We start from the raw sequence: 19,674 nt of genomic DNA on the forward strand, positions 1-19,674 counted from the left end.
CTTAGTATTAGGCAGGCGGCAGCCATGGACAAGACACGCTGAACGCACCGGAGGCCTTTCAAATTGTAGCGCCTTCCGTCAGCCAGTCAGAACGGGCAGTCCGGCAGCCAATCAGAAGCCGCTGCGGTCTATTCCCTGATTGGCCGCCGGTCCGCCAGCTGATATTGGCTGGCGGCCGGCGCTACATTTGAAATGCCACCGCCGCGGTCTGTGTTCATGGCTGCTGCCCGCCTAATAGTAAGTGTTACTTACACCTACCCTCCCACACTAAACATGCGCAATGCAATCCCGTGATTCAAATCCCGGCATTTTTGGGCCAGGATCCTGGGATCCCGATATTGGCCTCCCTAAATAAATATATATATATATATATATATATATATATATATATATATATATATATATATATATATATATATATATATATATCCTTATATTTTTATGGCACTCCCAATCATGCTGTCATCCACCTGGGTGCCCTCCTCCAAATGATATAAAACTGCAGGGGATACCTTCAATTGTTGTCCATAAAGAAGGAAACCAGGCGGCACTCCAAGGATTTGTTGCAGGCAAAATACTTTATATTAAAGTGACAGTGCAAAATAAGTTAGTACAGCATAGTGCGAGCCACCGACGTTTCAACGCCCCTCCTGCGTTTTCTTCAAGGTGCTATGCTTACAAAGTGCAGCGTGATAAACAGCAATAACAAACATACAAATGACGCGCGAGAGGCGGTATCCATACCAAGACTTGCTGTTGCCACGGGCAACCCGCGACAACAAGCCCGTCCCACCGAGGCCGGCGGGAATACCTAATCAAGAGGCACAATATCAACAAATAAATATAACAACAATATTAATCAATAAAAACATCCCAATCTGACCCTTCCATACCCCAGTAAGGAGATCCATAAAGTATTAAATCAATCCCTATATATGCCCATATCAGGGCCACATGTACATTTAGATCTCCAATTGTGGAGCAATCACTAAGTGGGATGTATGACAAAACAAGAACATAAATCATAAATATATATAATAATATTGTTGATATTGTGCCTCTTGATTAGGTATTCCCGCCGGCCTCGGTGGGACGGGCTTGTTGTCGCGGGTTGCCCGTGGCAACAGCAAGTCTTGGTATGGATACCGCCTCTCGCGCGTCATTTGACGCGCTGAAGGGACGGTTCTATCCAGGGGAGGACCTGGTGGGATTAGTCTCCCCAGGGGGAGTGGCGTTGTGATGCGGCCAGGCATCTTGTATGCAGGGAAGTGTGGGCACGCCAGTCCTCTGACGCCTTTACCGGAGCGCGGCATGTAGCGGCGCATCCGGTTGACGTCAGACTGTTCCCCACGTGTGGCCGGCGGCAACAGCTGATCAGCAGGTAATTACACACCGGGAATAAATAGGCTGGGTTTACACTGTAGCGGTTAGGCACTTGGCACTTTACTTTGTTGCACTGCAGGACGAGCAGTGCTTTGATAAACATGCTGAACTTATTTTTCCCCTGATGAAGGCATACGAAACGGCTGTTGGGATGATGAGTATATCACTGCACATGATATGTTGCTGCTAAAATTACCTGTGCTGCATGTTTGCATCAAATTTTTTGCACTTTATTAAATACAGAAAAATGTTCATTTAAAGTATTAGTGTGCTGGTCTATCCTAAGCGTGGTTCCTGTGAAGGTTCACTTGCATATGGACAGTACTATGTTATTTATCTGACCTGGCACCTAACAAATAACCTGGAAGTGTGTTGCGACTCTATTTGTGGAAATTATATATATATATATATATATATATATATATATATATATATATATATATATATATAGAGTAATGCAAACCCGGCACTCCCTCTAATGTGACAGCATGCTCCGGTGCCCTCCTGGAGAAAAAGCAACTCCCATAGACTTGACGATAAAGGCGGCACTCTGGAGGCGGTTCGATGCAGTGGAAAAATATAACAAGGATATTTTTCCACTGCATCGAACCGCCTCCAGAGTGCCGACTTTATCGTCAAGTGTATATATGTATATATATATACACACATACACACGTGTATATGGTATCCGGTCTTTGGGTCAACCTCACTTAGGTCGACATGGCATCAGTTGCCACATGAAAGGGTCGACACAAGTTTTAAAAAAAGGAATCATTTTTAAAAAAAAATCGTACTTTACAATCCTTGTGGACTACGATTGGGAATACTAACCTTGCCTGAAGTATGGCGAGCGAAGCAAACCACGAGAGGGGACACGGTGCACTAATTGGGGTTCCCGGACACTTTACGAAGAAAACGAGATCAAAAAAATTCCAAAAACTCATGTCGATCTTTTTCCATGTCGACCTCATGACCATGTCAACCTATTCCAGGTGTCGACCTAGTCACTCTTGACCAATAGTGGTTGACCTAGTTAGGGTAGTTAGGAAGACCTCTGGAGAGATGTTGACCCAGGCCGTCTGGATAGATCCCCACAGCTTCCCGATATTTGGGAGGAAATGGAACTCACCACTATGTCCCATATATGCTTGATTGGGTACAAATCAGGCAAACAATCGGAAATTCTCCAAAATGCTCCTCGAACCAATGTGGACAAATTAGGAGCAATGACACGATGCATTATCCTGCTGGAATATTCCATCGTTGTGGGGACACATGGAGTACATGAAGGGCTGCAAATGGTCACCAAGCAATGCAACGTACCAGTTACCGGTCTACTATATGTTCAGGTGGACCCAACCCATACCACCTGAACATACTCCACAGCATTATGGAACTACCAACAGCCTCCGCGGTGCCTCGTTGACAACAGGGGTCCATGGCTTTATGGTCTTAACCGTACCATCAGCCCGAAACAACTGGAACCGTTACTTATTGGACCACACCATATGTTGTCAGTCCTCCAGGATACAATTAGCAATGTCACAAGCCCAGGTGTGTCCAGTGTTGTAGTGGTAAAAGGGGCACTTGGGTGGGTCTTCTGCTCCCATATAGCATGGAAGCTAAAGAAGGCTACACTGACCTGCTGTATATACGTCTGGTACCACCTGCCTTGGATGTGGATGTGATTTGAGTGTCGCTTGTCTGTTACCATGGACAATTCTGGCCTGACTCCGCTACTTAAGATCCTTAAGCACCTGTCCACGGTGGATGATAATGACTTCCATGAGTTATTCTTCGAGGAATGTTGAATGTTCGCACAACTTCGGAAATGGAATCTTCCATCCATCGGGCAACCTCTATCATGCGATAATTCACATTGCCTTGCCACGAGCAGCCTAGCCATTGTTCAAACTGACTCCTGAGATGTCTGATTACAACTGATGCAGGTCTGGGCATTTCCTAATGTCACAGTATGGTGGCGCCACCTACCATTACTTTTACGTACTGCTATCCCATGACATTTGGCACTTCAGTGTAGATTCTGTAGCGTAATGTATGCTGGGCAGTGTGGCATGCACAGTTGTCAAATGAGTGATCTTATTAACAGCAGCCAAGGACATCCCAGGGCGGCTGTAGGTACAGCAAAAAAATGGAGGCGCAATGGTGAACACTGCTGCATCTAAACGCTGGGGTCCTGGGCTCAATTTCCATCCAGTGCACTGTGTGTAGTTTGTATGTTCTCCCTTGGTTCGTGTGAGTTTGACCCAGGTGATCTGGTTTCCGCCCACACTCCAACATAATGGTAGGTTAATTAGCGCTAATGGATGCAGGGAAAAATATGAATAAATAATTCAATATTCCACACACTGCGCTACATAATATTCCAATAAAGGACAATAAAACACTACTACAAATAGAAAACACCCATAAATCACTGATCACGTGCAATCGGCAGTCAGGAAGTTACTCACCCCATAATGCCCATCTTCTTGATCCATGTTAATTGCCTATGAGACGGGCGTGCCAGAGAGTGACCTGAAAGTAGAATAATTAGGTTCATTTAAATGTATACAACTTAAGATATCAAATCTATCATCACTTAATTGTAAGCTAACACAAATTATGCAGCCTCTAAATCACATTAATTAAAAAACATAATAAAAAGAAATTCAAGTACAAAGACAAATTATGCCAGCACCAGTAGTACGTACTCAAGTACAAAGACAAATTATGCCAGCACCAGTAGCACAACCTCAAGTACAAATTCATAGGGACAAGTTAAACATAAAACCTCAAGACTCGCGCAAACAAAAGCTAAACGTAAAACTAAACAAAGAGTCACAGACATGAGATATAAGGTAGAGGACCCAACCTGCAACAGTATATAGTGTATCATATTAATAATAATAATAATAATAAGAATTTACTTACCGATAATTCTATTTCTCGTAGTCCGTAGTGGATGCTGGGGACTCCGTCAGGACCATGGGGTTTAGCGGCTCCGCAGGAGACAGGGCACAATAATAAAAGCTTTAGGATCAGGTGGTGTGCACTGGCTCCTCCCCCCATGACCCTCCTCCAAGCCTCAGTTAGGATACTGTGCCCGGACGAGCGTGCATAATAAGGAAGGATATTGAATCCCGGGTAAGACTCATACCAGCCACACCAATCACACCGTACAACCTGTGATCTGAACACAGTTAACAGTATGATAACAACGAAGGAGCCTCTGAAAAGATGGCTCACAACAAGAATAACCCGATTTTTGTAACAATAACTATGTACAAGTATTGCAGACAATCCGCACTTGGGATGGGCGCCCAGCATCCACTACGGACTACGAGAAATAGAATTATCGGTAAGTAAATTCTTATTTTCTCTAACGTCCTAAGTGGATGCTGGGGACTCCGTCAGGACCATGGGGATTATACCAAAGCTCCCAAACGGGCGGGAGAGTGCGGATGACTCTGCAGCACCGAATGAGAGAACTCCAGGTCCTCCTCAGTCAGGGTGTGCCCCTGACCAAGTAGCAGCTCGGCAAAGTTGTAAAGCCGAGACCCCTCGGGCAGCCGCCCAAGATGAGCCCACTTCCTTGTGGAATGGGCTTTTACTGATTTTGGCTGTGGCAAGCCTGCCACAGAATGTGCAAGCTGAATTGTACTACAAATCCAGCGAGCAATCGTCTGCTTAGAAGCAGGAACACCCATCTTGTTGGGTGCATACAGGCTAAACAGCGAGTCAGATTTTCTGACTCCAGTCGTCCTGGAAACATATATTTTCAGGGCCCTGACAACATCAAGTAACTTGGAGTCCTCCAAGTCCCTAGTAGCCGCAGGTACCACAATAGGTTGGTTCATGTGAAAAACAGAAAACACCTTAAGGAGAAATTGAGGACGAGTCCTCAATTCTGCCCTGTCAGAATGAAAAATTAAGTAAGGGCTTTTATATGATAAAGCCGCCCATTCTGACACACGCCTGGCTGAAGCCAGGGCTAATAGAATCTTCACCTTCCATGTGAAATATTTTAATTCCACAGTGGTGAGTGGATCAAACCAATGTGACTTTAGGAAACTCAAAACAACATTGAGATCCCAAGGTGCCACTGGGGGCACAAAAGGAGGCTGTATATGCAGTACCCCTTTTACAAATGTCTGAACTTCAGGCACTGAAGCCAGTTCTTTCTGGAAGAAATTTGACAGGGTCGAAATTTGAACCTTAATGGACCCTAATTTTAGGCCCATAGACAGTCCTGTTTTCAGGAAATGTAGGAAACGACCCAGTTGGAATTCCTCTGTAGGGACCTTCTTGGCCTCACACCACGCAACATATTTTCGCCAAATGCGGTGAAAATGTTTTGCAGTTACATCCTTCCTGGCTTCGACCAGGGTAGGGATGACTTCATCTGGAATGCCCTTTCAGGATCCGGCGTTCAACTGCCATGCCGTCAAACGCAGCCGCGGTAAGTCTTGGAACAGACAAGGCCCCTGCTGGAGCAGGTCCTTTCTTAAAGGTAGAGGCCACGGTTCTTCCGTGAGCATCTCTTGAAGTTCCGGGTACCAAGTCCTTCTTGACCCATCCGGAACCACGAGTATCGTTCTTACTCATCTCCTTCTTATGATTCTCAGTACTTTTGGTATGAGATGCATAGGAGGGAACACATACCCTGACTGGTACACCCACAGTGTTACCAGAGCGTCCACCGCTATTGCCTGAGGGTCCCTTGACCTGGCGCAATATTTGTCTAGTTTTTTTGTTCAGGCGGGACGCCATCATGTCCACCTTTGGTTTTTCCCAACGGTTTACAATCATGTAGAAGACTTCCCGCTGAAGTCCCCACTCTCCCGGGTGGAGGTTATGCCTGCTGAGGAAGTTTGCTTCCCAGTTTTCCACTCCCGGAATTAACACTGCTGAGAGTGTTATCACATGATTTTTCGCCCAGCGAAGAATCCTTGCAGTTTCTGCCATTTCCCTCCTGCTTCATGTGCCGCCCTGTCTGTTTACGTGGGCGACTGCCGTGATGTTGTCCCACTGGATCAATACCGGCTGACCTTGAAGCAGAGGTCTTGCTAAGCTTAGAGCCTTGTAAATTGCCCTTAGCTCCAGTATATTTATGTGGAGAGAAGTCTCCAGACTTGATCACACTCCCTGGAAATTTTTTCCTTGTGTGACTGCTCCCCAGCCACTCAGGCTGGCATCCGTGGTCACCAGGACCCAGTCCTGAATGTCGAATCTGCGGCCCTTTCATAGATGAGCACTCTGCAGCCACCGCAGAAGAAAACACCCTTGTCCTTGGAGACAGGGTTATCCGCTGATGCATCTGAAGATGCGATCCGGACCATTTTCCCAGCAGATTCCACTGAAAGGTTCTTGCGTGAAATCTACCGAATGGGATCGCTTTGTAAGAAACCACCATTTTTCACAGGACCCTTGTGCAATGATGCACTGATACTTTTCCTGGTTTTAGGAGGTTCCTGACTAGCTCGGATAACTCCCTGGTCTTCTTCTCCGGGAGAAAACATCCTTTTCTGGACTGTGTCCAGAATCATTCCTAGGAACATTAGACGTGTCGTCGGAAAAAGCTGCGATTTTGGAATATTTAGAATCCACTAGTGCTGTCGTAGAACTACTTGAGATAGTGCTACTCCGACCGCCAACTGTTCTCTGGACCTTGCCCTTATCAGGAAAGCGTCCATATTTCTTTTAGGAAGAATCATCATTTCGGCCATTACCATGGTAAAGACCCGGGGTGCCGTGGACAATCCAAACGGCAGCGTCTGAACTGATAGTGACAGTTCTGTACCACGAACCTGAGATACCCTTGGTGAGAAAGGCAAAATTTGGACATGTAGGTAAGCGTCCCTGATATCCAGTGACACCATATCGTCCTGGTTCGCTATCACTGCTCTGAGTGACTCCATCTTGATTTGAACCCTTGTATGTAATTGTTCAAATCTTTTAGATCTCACCGAGCCGTTTGGCTTCAGTACCACAATATAGTGTGGAATAATACCCCTTCCCTTGTTGTAGGAGGGGTACTTTGATTATCACCTGCTGGGAATACAGCCTGTGAATTTTTTTCCAATACTGCCTCCCTGTCGGAGGGAGACGTTGGTAAAGCAGACTTCAGGAACTTGTGAGGGGAAGACGTCTCGAATTTCCAATGTACACCTGGGATACTACGTGTAGGATCCAGGAGTCCACTTGCGAGTGAGCCCACTGCGTGCTGAAACTCTTGAGATGACTCCCCACCGCACCTGAGTCCGCTTGTATGGCCCCAGCGTCATGCTGCGGACTTGGCAGAAGCTGTTCCTATGAATGGGCTGCCTGCTGCAGTCTTCTTCCCTTTCCTCTAACCCTGGGCAGATATGACTGGCCTTTTGCCCGCCTGCCTTTATGGGTACGAAAGGACTGAGACTGAAAAGACTGTGTCCTTTTCTGCTGAGATGTGACTTGGGGTAACAAAAGTGGATTTTCCAGCTGTTGCCATGGCCACCAGGTCCGATGGACCGCCCCTTTATACGGCAATACTTCCATGTGCCGTCTGGAATCTGCATCACCTGACCACTGTCGTGTCTATAAACATCGTCTGGCAGATATGGACATCACATCTACTCTTGATGCCAGAATGCAAATATCCCTCTGCGCATCTCGCATATATAGAAATGCATCCTTAAAATGCTCTATAGTCAATAAAATATTGTTCCTGTCAAGGATATCAATATTTTCAGTCAGGAAATCCGACCAAGCCCCCCCAGCGCTGCACATCCAGGCTGAGGCGATTGCTGGTCGTAGTATAACACCAGTATGTGTGTATATACTTTTTAGGATATTTTTCAGCTTCCTATCAGCTGGCTCTTTGAGGGCGGCCGTATCTGGAGACGGTAACGCCACTTGTTTTTATAAGCGTGTGAGCGCCTTATCCACCCTAAGGTGTGTTTCCCAACTCGCCCTCACTTCTGGCGGGAAAAGGTATACCTCCAATAATTTTCTATCGGAGGAAACCCACGTATCATCACACACTTTAATTTATCTGATTCAGGAAAAACTACAAGTAGATTATTCCCACCCTACATAATACCCTTATTTGTGGTACTTGTAGTATCAGAAATATGTAACACCTCCTTCATTGCCCTTAACATGTAACGTGTGGCCCTAAAGGAAAATACGTTTGTTTCTTCACCGTCGACACTGAAGTCAGTGTCCGTGTCTGTGTCGACCAACTGAGGTAAATGGGCGTTTTTACAAGCCCCTGACGGTGTCTGAGACGCCTGGACAGGTACTAATTTGTTTGCCGGCCGTCTCATGTCGTCAACCGACCTTGCATCGTGTTGACATGATCACGTAATTCCTAAATAAGCCATCCATTCCGGTGTCGACTCCCTAGAGAGTGACATCACCAATACAGGCAATTTGCTCCGCCTCCTCACCAACATCGTCCTCCTACATGTCGACACACACGTACCGACACACAGCACACACACAGGGAATGCTCTGATAGAGGACAGGACCCCACTTAAACTTTTATTCTAAGCAGCTCAGGAGAGCCACCTAGATTGCACCCTTCTCGGCCGGGCACAAAAATCTAACTGAGGCTTGGAGGAGGGTCATGGGGGGAGGAGCCAGTGCACACCACCTGATCCTAAAGCTTTTATTATTGTGCCCTGTCTCCTGCGGAGCCGCTAAACCCCATGGTCCTGACGGAGTCCCCAGCATCCACTTAGGACATTAGAGAAAAATAATTATCATCATAGATTATTATTTTTCACAAAAAAAAAATTCCTATCTCCTGCAAAGCTACAAGACCCACGTGCATGGTCAGCCAGAGGCTTTCAGGGTGCGATATGCAACGGGGGGTGAATTAAAACATAATTCCCCGCCAAGTATAGCAATGCCAGACACCTGAGCCTGGGATCCTGAAAGTGGGCCAATACTGTGGTGATTTCAGATGAGAGAGACCGAAATTTAACCATGACGTGTAAGGAGAGACAGACAGGTTACAATACAGAGGTGTTAATCCTGACCCTTGTGTATCCCTTGGGCCACATGATACAGAAGACAGCGTGGGGCGCGTGAGAGGTGATGACTGAGCACAACCTCCTGCACAATGATGCCCTGCAGGGACTGTGCAGGAGCGGGGAGCGGAATGCCAGGTATGCAGGAGATACAACTCTGCAACCTCCCCCTCCGCACATCATACACACCCATGGCCATTCTTCACTCCGGAGAGGTGGCACTGGCCAGGGTTGTCACCAGGGACAATATAACCCCCCCTTCTCCTCCCTCAGGCACATACAGAATACCAGCTGCTGTGTGCTGGAGGGAGGGTATATCTGGAATGTGCTGCCTAATCCCTGTCTCCGTTACATACAGCCTGTTCAATGACCTCTCACGCCAATACTAACCCCTCATGTCCTGGCAGTGCCTACGTTAGCTCATAGACTGAGCAACAGCAAAACAACAATCACTCCCAAGATACAAATTTCATTAGACAGATTTATATATCCACAGAAAATAAAAAAAACACTTAAAAAAAAAACAAACACATACCAAAATAAACAGGAGGCATCAACCGCAACCAGCTTCCAATTGCTGGAAGCATTTCACCACTGCATGGTGGAATGTTCAATTAAAAATAATACGCACTCCCCATTGTTTCCACTTCGGAAAGGTTTAGTAAAATGGGTGCGTAATACATTCTGCCCAAAATCCCTTTTTCATCTAGAATTTATCACGGTGAGACACCAGGGCTGTGCTACCTAGGAGAACAAGGGATCACAGTTACAAAAGTTTCTCATAACAGGCCTAATTCAGAGTTGATCGCAGCAGCAAATTTGTTAGCAGTTGGGCAAAACCATGTGCACTGCAGGGGGGGGCAGATGTAACATGTGCAGAGAGAGTTCGATTTGGGTGGGGTGTGTTCAATCTCAAATCTAAATTGCAGCGTAAAAATAAAGCAGCCAGTATTTACCCTGCACAGAAACAATATAACCCACCCAAATCTAACGCTCTCTGCACATGTTATATCTCCCCCCCCGCCCGGCAGTGCACATAGGCCCTCATTCCGAGTTGTTTGCTCGGTAATTTTCTTCGCATCGCAGAGATTTTCCGCTAATTGTGCATGCGCAATGTACGCACTGCGACTGCGCCAAGTAAATTTGCTAAGAAGTTTGGTATTTTACTCACGGCATTACGAGGTTTTTTCTTCGTTCTGGTGATCGTAGTGTGATTGACAGGAAGTGGGTGTTTCTGGGCGGAAACTGGACGTTTTATGGGAGTGTGAGAAAAAAACGCTGCCGTTTCTGGGAAAAAAGCGGGAGAGGCTGAAGAAACGGGGGAGTGTCTGGGCGAACGCTGGGTGTGTTTGTGACGTCAAACCAGGAACGACAAGCACTGAACTGATCGCACTGGAGGAGTAAGTCTCGAGCTACTCAGAAACTGCACAGATAAATCTTTTCGCAATATTGCGAATACTTCGTTCGCAATTCTGCTAAGCTAAGATACACTCCCAGTGGGCGGCGGCTTAGCGTGTGTAATGCTGCGAAAAGCGGCTAGCGAGCGAACAACTCGGAATGAGGGCCATGGTTTTGCCCAACTGCTAACAAATTTGCTGCTGCGATCAACTCTGAATTACCCCCAATGTTCCCAGGGAAATCACTGCTTAATGCAAAACCAGGTACACTGAAGCTTGCCTTTAAAAAGGTCGCCAGCTGCCTACACAAGGTGGAAGCTGCCATTGGCTGAATGGATATTTATGAAACTCTGCTTCACCCTACGCCGATGACATCATCGACTCATAATTTGGAGGCAGAAGCCCAGACTGCACTAGGAACCAGAGAGACGCACAGACACAATCTCAATGCATCGTGATCCTTGGGACTCTGCATAACATATACACAGTGCAGAAGGCCTACATCATGGCAGAAGCACCCAGTGCATGCACAGACACATCCACACCATGGGTGCACACAGGGTGTACTAACACACGTTGCACTCATTTCCTGCGTACAGTAAAACTATGGCAGCTATGCAGCAGGCCAGCTGCAGATAAGGCTGGAATACCCAGGTATGTGCTCAGCCCCCGCCAGACTCGTATACAGCCCTTCTGTCTGCTCTACTGGTGCCCCCTCCTCCCTCAACTGGCAGACTGCCAAAACAATCGACACACGTTAAATGCACAGCCGTGGCAATGCAACATACACAGTGCGAGACTAGGAGGGCGCAGGAGGCAATGAAGAGGATGGGGAAACTATAAAGCACAACAGCGGCATGTTTGCGGCACATCTGCGGAAAGTGGTTTTTTTATTTATTAATAGGAGAACAGTCAGCTCAGAGTTCCCGTTGTGGTTTCATTCCATGTTCATACACTTTGTAGACAAAACTGATTGGACACTGACAGCAAATGGATCAACAAGATTTTACTGATGTCAGTACTTTGTAGGTCACCACGTGCAGTGATTACTGCAGACACCCTTCGTGGCACACTGTCCACAAATTCCTGGACAACAGCAGGTGGTATGTTTTGCCATTCCGCCTTAAGTACAGTGACCAACTGCGACACTGAAGAAGGTAGAGTCGGTTTAGAACGCAACCATCGCTCCAGTTCGTCCCAGAGGTTCTCAATGAGTTTAAGATCTGGACTCTGAGCTGGCCAGTCCATCCGGGTTACTGAATCTTCTGTATACCAGTCCAGCGTCGCCCTGGAAACATGACATCACGCAGCCTACAATGAGTTTTCAAACTCTGTTAGCGCCTTCCGTCAAGCCAGTCCGTTAGACAGTTCTAATCAGTGTCCCTCCAGCCGTTTTATACCTCCACGAACACGTGCCTACTGCAGGAGCACACCAGTTAGCTTGCACACGGGGGTTCAATCACTTTTGTCTACATAGTGTATTACAGTAAGGTTCGTGTATACTCTAGTAGCACTGCACAAGCTATACCTGGAGTATTAAGGTTTAGTTTAGGCCAGTACGGATGGTGTAATGGTTAGCATTACTGCCTCACAGCACTGAGGTCATGTGCTCGATTCCCACCATGGCCCTAACTGTGTGGAGTTTGTATATTCTCTCCGTGCTTGCGTAGGTTTCCTCCGGGTACTCCAGTTTCTTCTCACAATCCAAGAATATACTGGCTGGGTAACTGCCCCCCAACAAAAATTAACCCTTGTGTAAGTGTGCGCGTGTTCATGTGTTCAAGGCAGACTAGATGGGCCAAGAGGTCCTTATATGCCATCAAAATCTAAGTTTCTATGTTAGTCAGTAGTGATGGCCATTACCCATCAATCAATGGGGGCGATACCAATGGGGTCTTGTTTTGCCATCAATAGTGGATGGCAGCAGGTGTCTACCAAAACATCGGGAGGGGGAATCATCCAAGGTTTTCCACCAATGGTTGGAAACCAAACTATGCAATAGTCCAAGATCATACCAGAACAAAGCAGTTTGGGTGTGGAGCTTATTTTGGGCCTTCGGTAACTGCCGAGGAGATGCTAGCACGGGAGCGATTCTGGAGAGATAGCCTGTATTTATTACAGTAGCAATAATTTAAAAGCCTAAACCGACAGGGTTTTGCCTTTTCACTTATTGCCACTTCAAAACAACGCTGAGACCGATGTTTTTAAAACACCAATAGTAATTAATGCTAAATCAGGCTTGCTAAGCAGTTATTACTATTGTTGTTTGAAAAACATTGGTCCAAGTTGGAAATCATCGGCGGATTTGAAAATCCGACATATTAATAATTAGGCCAAGGCATAATCCAATCAAGGGCTTTCACGTCGGTGATGATCATTTGTTAATGAAAAAAATAACATCCCAGGGTGGTCAGAAAGCAACCAATATTTGTGGTATAGAAACAGTTCACATATACTTGAATGTAGTATTATTATTATTATTATTATCCTTTATTTACAGAGAACATAAATAATCAAACAGGAAAACAGCAACTTACAGTTGATGACAGTATAGGACAAGTACAGGGTAAATAAACATAGTTACATCAGCAGATGACACTGGAATAAGTATCAGGTGGCAGAAGACTGCGGGATTTGGTGCAGTTGAAGATTATTAAAGTAAGAAAAGGGTAAGCACATGAGGGAAGAGAGCCCTGCTTGTGAGAGCTTACATTCTAAAAGGGGAGGGGTAGACAGACAGGGGTGACACAGATGGGGTACATAGAGAGCGTAGAACAGAGTGTTAGGAAGAGATTTGGCTGGGTTTGGTGAAGAAGTGGGTCTTGAGAGCCCGTCTGAAGTTTTGTAGAGAGGTGGAGAGTCTGAGGGGGAGAGGTAGGGAATTCCAGAGAAGTGGTGCAGCACGTGAAAAATCTTGGAGGTAGGAGTGGGAGGAAGTAACTGTCCCGTGCGTCACACAGAGACTCCCCCCACAAAGATACCCCAAAATCACCAACATATGCTGATCAGGGTAATGGGTGTTCTTGGGTAAAGCAGAATTATAAGATCTAATAAGGGGTGTGATTCAGATCTAATCGCTGGGCTGCTAATTTTGCAGTCCTGCGTTCAGATAGTCGCCACCCCCAGGGGGAGTGTATATTCACTGTGCAAGTGTGCGATCACATGTGTACGCCAAGCTGCTAAAATCCACTGTGTGCCGCCCAGGACATACTCCTCCAGTGCGATCACGTCAGGTTGATCGGGGCCAGAGCGGACGTCAGATACCCTCCCTGAAAACGCTTGGGAACACGTGCGTTTTTCCAGACACTCCCAGTAAACGGTCAGTTACCACCCACAAACGGCCTCCTCCTGTCAATCACCTTGCGGACACCTATGCGATCGGATTTTTCACATCATCCAGACGCTGACCGGCGATGCCCTTTGTTGCTATCCTACGCGCGTGCGCATTGCGATGCATACGCAGTGACTACCTGATTGCCCGCTGTGCAAAAACGCACAGCAGCGGTCAGCTCTGAATTACCCCCAAGGTCTCAGAAACAAAGAGGAAAGGAATTACATCTGCCAGTATCTCCAATGGCTATGGTAACCTTTTAGGCCACAGCTCCCTTTCTTTTTAACGGTTTATAAAACAAGCCCTTGTGCTGAACACAGGATCCGTATTCAGGATAGCGAAACAAAAAGGTGGTAAAACCGCTGGTATAACAGGGGCCCACCCCAACAAACTAATAATACAATGGTCATCTTCCAAATACATTTACTAACACATCCGATAATGATCCGGTATACACACGCTGAGATACTGGTCCAATTCCCTGATACCAGCTGCGCCAGTGTGGGAAATGCCAAGCCGTCACATTACATTACCGCTCTGAGACCGGTACTGAAAAAAAAAATAAGATTTTACTCACCGGTAAATCTATTTCTCGTAGTCCGTAGTGGATGCTGGGAACTCCGTAAGGACCATGGGGAATAGCGGCTCTGCAGGAGACTGGGCACAACTAAAGAAAGCTTTAGGACTACCTGGTGTGCACTGGCACCTCCCTCTATGACCCTCCTCCAGACCTCAGGATACTGTGCCCGGAAGAGCTGACACAATAAGGAAGGATTTTGAATCCCGGGTATGACTCATACCAGCCACACCAATCACACCGTATAACTCGTGATACTATACCCAGTTAACAGTATGAAATATAACTGAGCCTCACAACAGATGGCTCAACAATAACCCTTTAGTTAAACAATAACTATATACAAGTATTGCAGACAATCCGCAACTTGGGACGGGCGCCCAGCATCCACTACGGACTACGAGAAATAGAATTACCGGTGAGTAAAATCTTATTTTCTCTGACGTCCTAGTGGATGCTGGGAACTCCGTAAGGACCATGGCGATTATACCAAAGCTCCCAAACGGGCAGGAGAGTGCGGATGACTCTGCAGCACCGAATGAGCGAACTCTAGGTCCTCCTCAGCCAGGGTATTAAACTTGTAGAATTTAGCAAACGTGTTTGACCCCGACCAAGTAGCTGCTCGGCAAAGTTGTAAAGCCGAGACCCCTCGGGCAGCCGCCCAAGAAGAGCCCACCTTCCTCGTGGAATGGGCTTTTACAGATTTAGGATGCGGCAGTCCAGCCGCAGAATGTGCAAGTTGAATCGTGCTACAGATCCAGCGAGCAATAGTCTGCTTTGAAGCAGGCGCACCCAACTTGTTGGGCGCATGCAGGATAAATAGCGAGTCAGTCTTTCTGACTCCAGCTGTCCTGGAAACATAGATTTTTAGGGCCCGGACTACGTCCAGCAACTTGGAGTCCTCCAAGTCACGAGTAGCCGCAGGCACCACAATAGGCTGGTTCAAATGAAACGCTGAAACCACCTTTGGGAGAAATTGGGGACGAGTCCTCAATTCCGCCCTATCCATATGGAAAATCAGATAAGGGCTTTTACAAGACAAAGCCGCTAATTCTGGCACACGCCTGGCCGAAGCCAAGGCCAACAGCATGACCGCTTTCCACGTGAGATATTTTAGTTCCACGGTTTTAAGTGGTTCAAACCAATGCGACTTTAGGAAATCCAACACCACGTTGAGATCCCAAGGTGCCACTGGGGGCACAAAAGGGGGCTGAATATGCAGCACTCCCTTAACAAATGTCTGAACTTCAGGTAGTGAAGCCAGTTCTTTTTGGAAGAAAATCGATAGAGCCGAAATCTGGACCTTAATGGAACCCAATTTTAGGCCCATAGTCACCCCTGACTGTAGGAAGTGCAGAAATCGACCTAGCTGAAATTCCTCCGTTGGGGCCTTCCTGGCCTCACACCACGCAACATCTTTCCGCCATATGCGGTGATAATGGTTTGCGGTCACTTCTTTCCTAGCTTTAATTAGCGTAGGGATAACTTCCTCCGGAATGCCCTTTTCCTTCAGGATCCGGCGTTCAACCGCCATGCCATCAAACGCAACCGCGGTCAGTCTTGGAACAGACAGGGCCCCTGCTGCAGCAGGTCCTGTCTGAGCGGCAGAGGCCATGAGTCCTCTGAGATCATTTCTTGAAGTTCTGGGTACCAAGCTCTTCTCGGGCCAATCCGGAACAATGAGTATAGTTCTTACTCCTCTCCTTCTTATTATTCTCAGTACCTTGGGTATGAGAGGCAGAGGAGGGAACACATACACCGACTGGTACACCCACGGTGTTACCAGAGCGTCCACAGCTATCGCCTGAGGGTCCCTTGACCTGGCGCAATATCTTTTTAGCTTTTTGTTGAGGCGGGACGCCATCATGTCCACCTGTGGTCTTTCCCAATGTTGTACAATCATTTGGAAGACTTCTGGATGAAGTCCCCACTCTCCCGGGTGGAGGTCGTGTCTGCTGAGAAAGTCTGCTTCCCAGTTGTCCACTCCGGGAATGAACACTTCGGACAGTGCTAACACATGATTTTCCGCCCATCGGAGAATCCTTGTGGCTTCTGCCATCGCCATCCTGCTTCTTGTGCCGCCCTGTCGGTTTACATGAGCGATCGCCGTGACCATACCTGGCTCCGCCTGTGGAGCCCCAGCGTCATGCGGTGGACTTAGAGGAAGCGGGGGAGGACTTATGTTCCTGGGAACTGGCTGTATGCTGCAGCTTTTTCCCCCTACCTCTGCCTCTGGGCAGAAAGGACGCGCCTCTAACCCGCTTACCTTTCTGGGGCCGAAAGGACTGTACCTGATAATACGGTGCTTTCTTTGGCTGAGAGGGAACATGGGGTAAAAATGCTGATTTCCCAGCTGTAGCCGTGGAAACGAGGTCCGAGAGACCATCCCCAAACAACTCCTCACCCTTGTAAGGCAAAACTTCCATGTGCCTTTTAGAATCAGCATCACCTGTCCACTGCCGAGTCCACAATCCTCTCCTGGCAGAAATGGACATTGCGTTTATTTTAGATGCCAGCCGGCAAATATCCTTCTGTGCATCTCTCATGTATAAGACTGCGTCTTTAATGTGCTCTATGGTTAGCAATATAGTGTCCCTCTCTAAGGTATCAATGTTTTCTGACAGGGAATCTGACCACGCAGCTGCAGCACTGCACATCCATGCTGAAGCAATAGCTGGTCTCAGTATAATGCCTGAGTGTGTATATACAGACTTCAGGATAGCCTCCTGCTTTCTATCTGCAGGTTCCTTTAAGGCGGCCGTGTCCGGAGACGGTAGTGCCACCTTCTTTGACAGACGTGTGAACGCTTTATCCACCCTAGGGGATGTCTCCCAACGTGACCTGTCCTCTGGCGGGAAAGGGTAAGCCATTAGTAACTTTTTAGAAATTACCAGTTTCTTATCGGGGGAAGCCCACGCTTCTTCACACACTTCATTTAATTCATCAGAAGGGGGAAAAACCACTGGTAGTTTTTTCTCCCCAAACATAATACCCTTTTTTGTGGTACCTGGGGTAATATCAGAAATATGCAACACATTTTTCATTGCCGTAATCATGTAACGGGTGGCTCTATTGGAATGTACACTAGTCTCATCATCGTCGACACTGGAGTCAGTATCCGTGTCGACATCTGTGTCTGCCATCTGAGGTAGCGGGCGTTTTAGAGCCCCTGATGGCTTTTGAGACGTCTGGGCAGGCACAGGCTGAGAAGCCGGCTGTCCCACATCAGCTATGTCGTCAAACCTTTTATGTAAGGCGTTGACACTGTCGCGTAATTCCTTCCACATAACCATCCACTCAGGTGTCGACCCCGCAGGGGGTGACATCACATTTATCGGCACCTGCTCCGCCTCCACATAAGCCTCCTCATCAAACATGTCGACACAGCCGTACCGACACACCGCACACACACAGGGAATGCTCTGACTGAGGACAGGACCCCACAAAGTCCTTTGGGGAGACAGAGAGAGAGTATGCCAGCACACACCAGAGCGCTATATATAATGTAGGGATTCACACTATACATACAGTGATTTTTCCCTTATAGCTGCTATTAATATACAGATACTGCGCCTAAATTTAGTGCCCCCCCTCTCTTTTTTACCCTATGAAGTCTGGAAACTGCAGGGGAGAGCCTGGGGAGCGTCCTTCCAGCGGAGCTGTGAGAGGAAATGGCGCCAGTGTGCTGAGGGAGATAGCCCCGCCCCTTTTTCGGCGGGCTTCTCCCGCTTTTTTATGGAATATATGGCAGGGGATTTTACACACATATATAGTCTTAATGACTATATTATGTGTTATTTTGCCAGTAAGGTACTCTTATTGCAGCCCCAGGGCGCCCCCCCCCCCCCAGCGCCCTGCACCCATCAGTGACTGGAGTGTGTGGTGTGCATGGGGAGCAATGGCGCACAGCTGCAGTGCTGTGCGCTACCTTAATGAAGACCGAAGTCTTCTGCCGCCGATTTTCAGGAACATCCTCTTGCTTCTGGCTTTGCAAGGGGGACGGCGGCGCGGCTCCGGGACCGGACGACCGAGGCTGGGCCTGTGTTCGATCCCTCTGGAGCTAATGGTGTCCAGTAGCCTAAGAAGCCCAAGCTAGCTGCAAGCAGGTAGGTCCGCTTCTCTCCCCTAAGTCCCACGTAGCAGTGAGTCTGTTGCCAGCGGATCTCACTGAAAATAAAAAACCTAAATATAACTTTCTTTTCTAAGAGCTCAGGAGAGCCCCTAGTGTGCATCCAGCTCGGCCGGGCACAAAATTCTAACTGAGGTCTGGAGGAGGGTCAGAGGGAGGAGCCAGTGCGCACCAGGTAGTCCTAAAGCTTTCTTTAGTTGTGCCCAGTCTCCTGCAGAGCCGCTATTCCCCATGGTCCTTACGGAGTTCCCAGCATCCACTAGGACGTCAGAGAAAAAGATAATATATATCTAGCGCCCAAACACGCTAGAACACAAGTAAGAAACAGACAGGTCCGCTAATCTCACTTTCCCTATACCAGACCTGTATATAATCGTATTATTGGCTACTGATAGTAAATCCACATTTTTAGGATTAGCTACATATTGGGGGTCATTCAGTGGTAAATTTAGCACAGCTACGATCATTCACACTGACATGCGGGGGGACACCCAGCACCGCCCCGCATGTCAGTGTCGCCGCCCCCCCCCCCCCCCCGCGCAGAACTGCAAAGGCATCGCACAGCGGCGATGCCTTTGCACTTCAAGAGTAGCTCCCGACCAGCACAGCTTTAGCGTGCTGGCCGGGAGCTACTCATCGCTCCCCGGCCCGCAGCGGCTGTGTGTGATGTCACGCAGACGCTGTGGCCCGCCCCCCATTCGGTCCGCCTGCGTTGGCCGGACTGCTCCCACTAAATGGCGGCTACACGCCGCCGTACCGCCCCCTACCGCCCGGCGACTGCCTCTGCCTGTCAGGCAGAGGTGATCGCTGTCCACTACGGCGCCGGTCGCATGCGCAGTAGG

General features: G+C 47.8%; 1 protein-coding gene across 8 annotated transcripts in view; it reads right to left on the bottom strand.

Moving 5' to 3' along the window:
• ARHGEF1 (Rho guanine nucleotide exchange factor 1) overlaps positions 1 to 19,674 on the bottom strand; it is a 139,764-nt gene that overhangs the window by 99,324 nt on the left and 20,766 nt on the right. For 7 of the 8 annotated variants that reach the window (XM_063942377.1, XM_063942379.1, XM_063942378.1 and 4 more), the window contains exon 2: positions 3,858 to 3,921. In XM_063942377.1, the coding sequence (XP_063798447.1) occupies positions 3,858 to 3,884 (27 nt within the window). In that variant the 5' untranslated portion in view covers positions 3,885 to 3,921. Of the gene's footprint in view, positions 1 to 3,857; positions 3,922 to 9,933; positions 10,015 to 19,674 lie in introns of those variants that run through there. The other variant, XM_063942375.1, reaches the window with a different exon arrangement.

Source organism: Pseudophryne corroboree, chromosome 10, assembly GCF_028390025.1.
Source record: "Pseudophryne corroboree isolate aPseCor3 chromosome 10, aPseCor3.hap2, whole genome shotgun sequence".
NCBI classification, from domain to species: Eukaryota; Metazoa; Chordata; class Amphibia; order Anura; family Myobatrachidae; genus Pseudophryne; species Pseudophryne corroboree.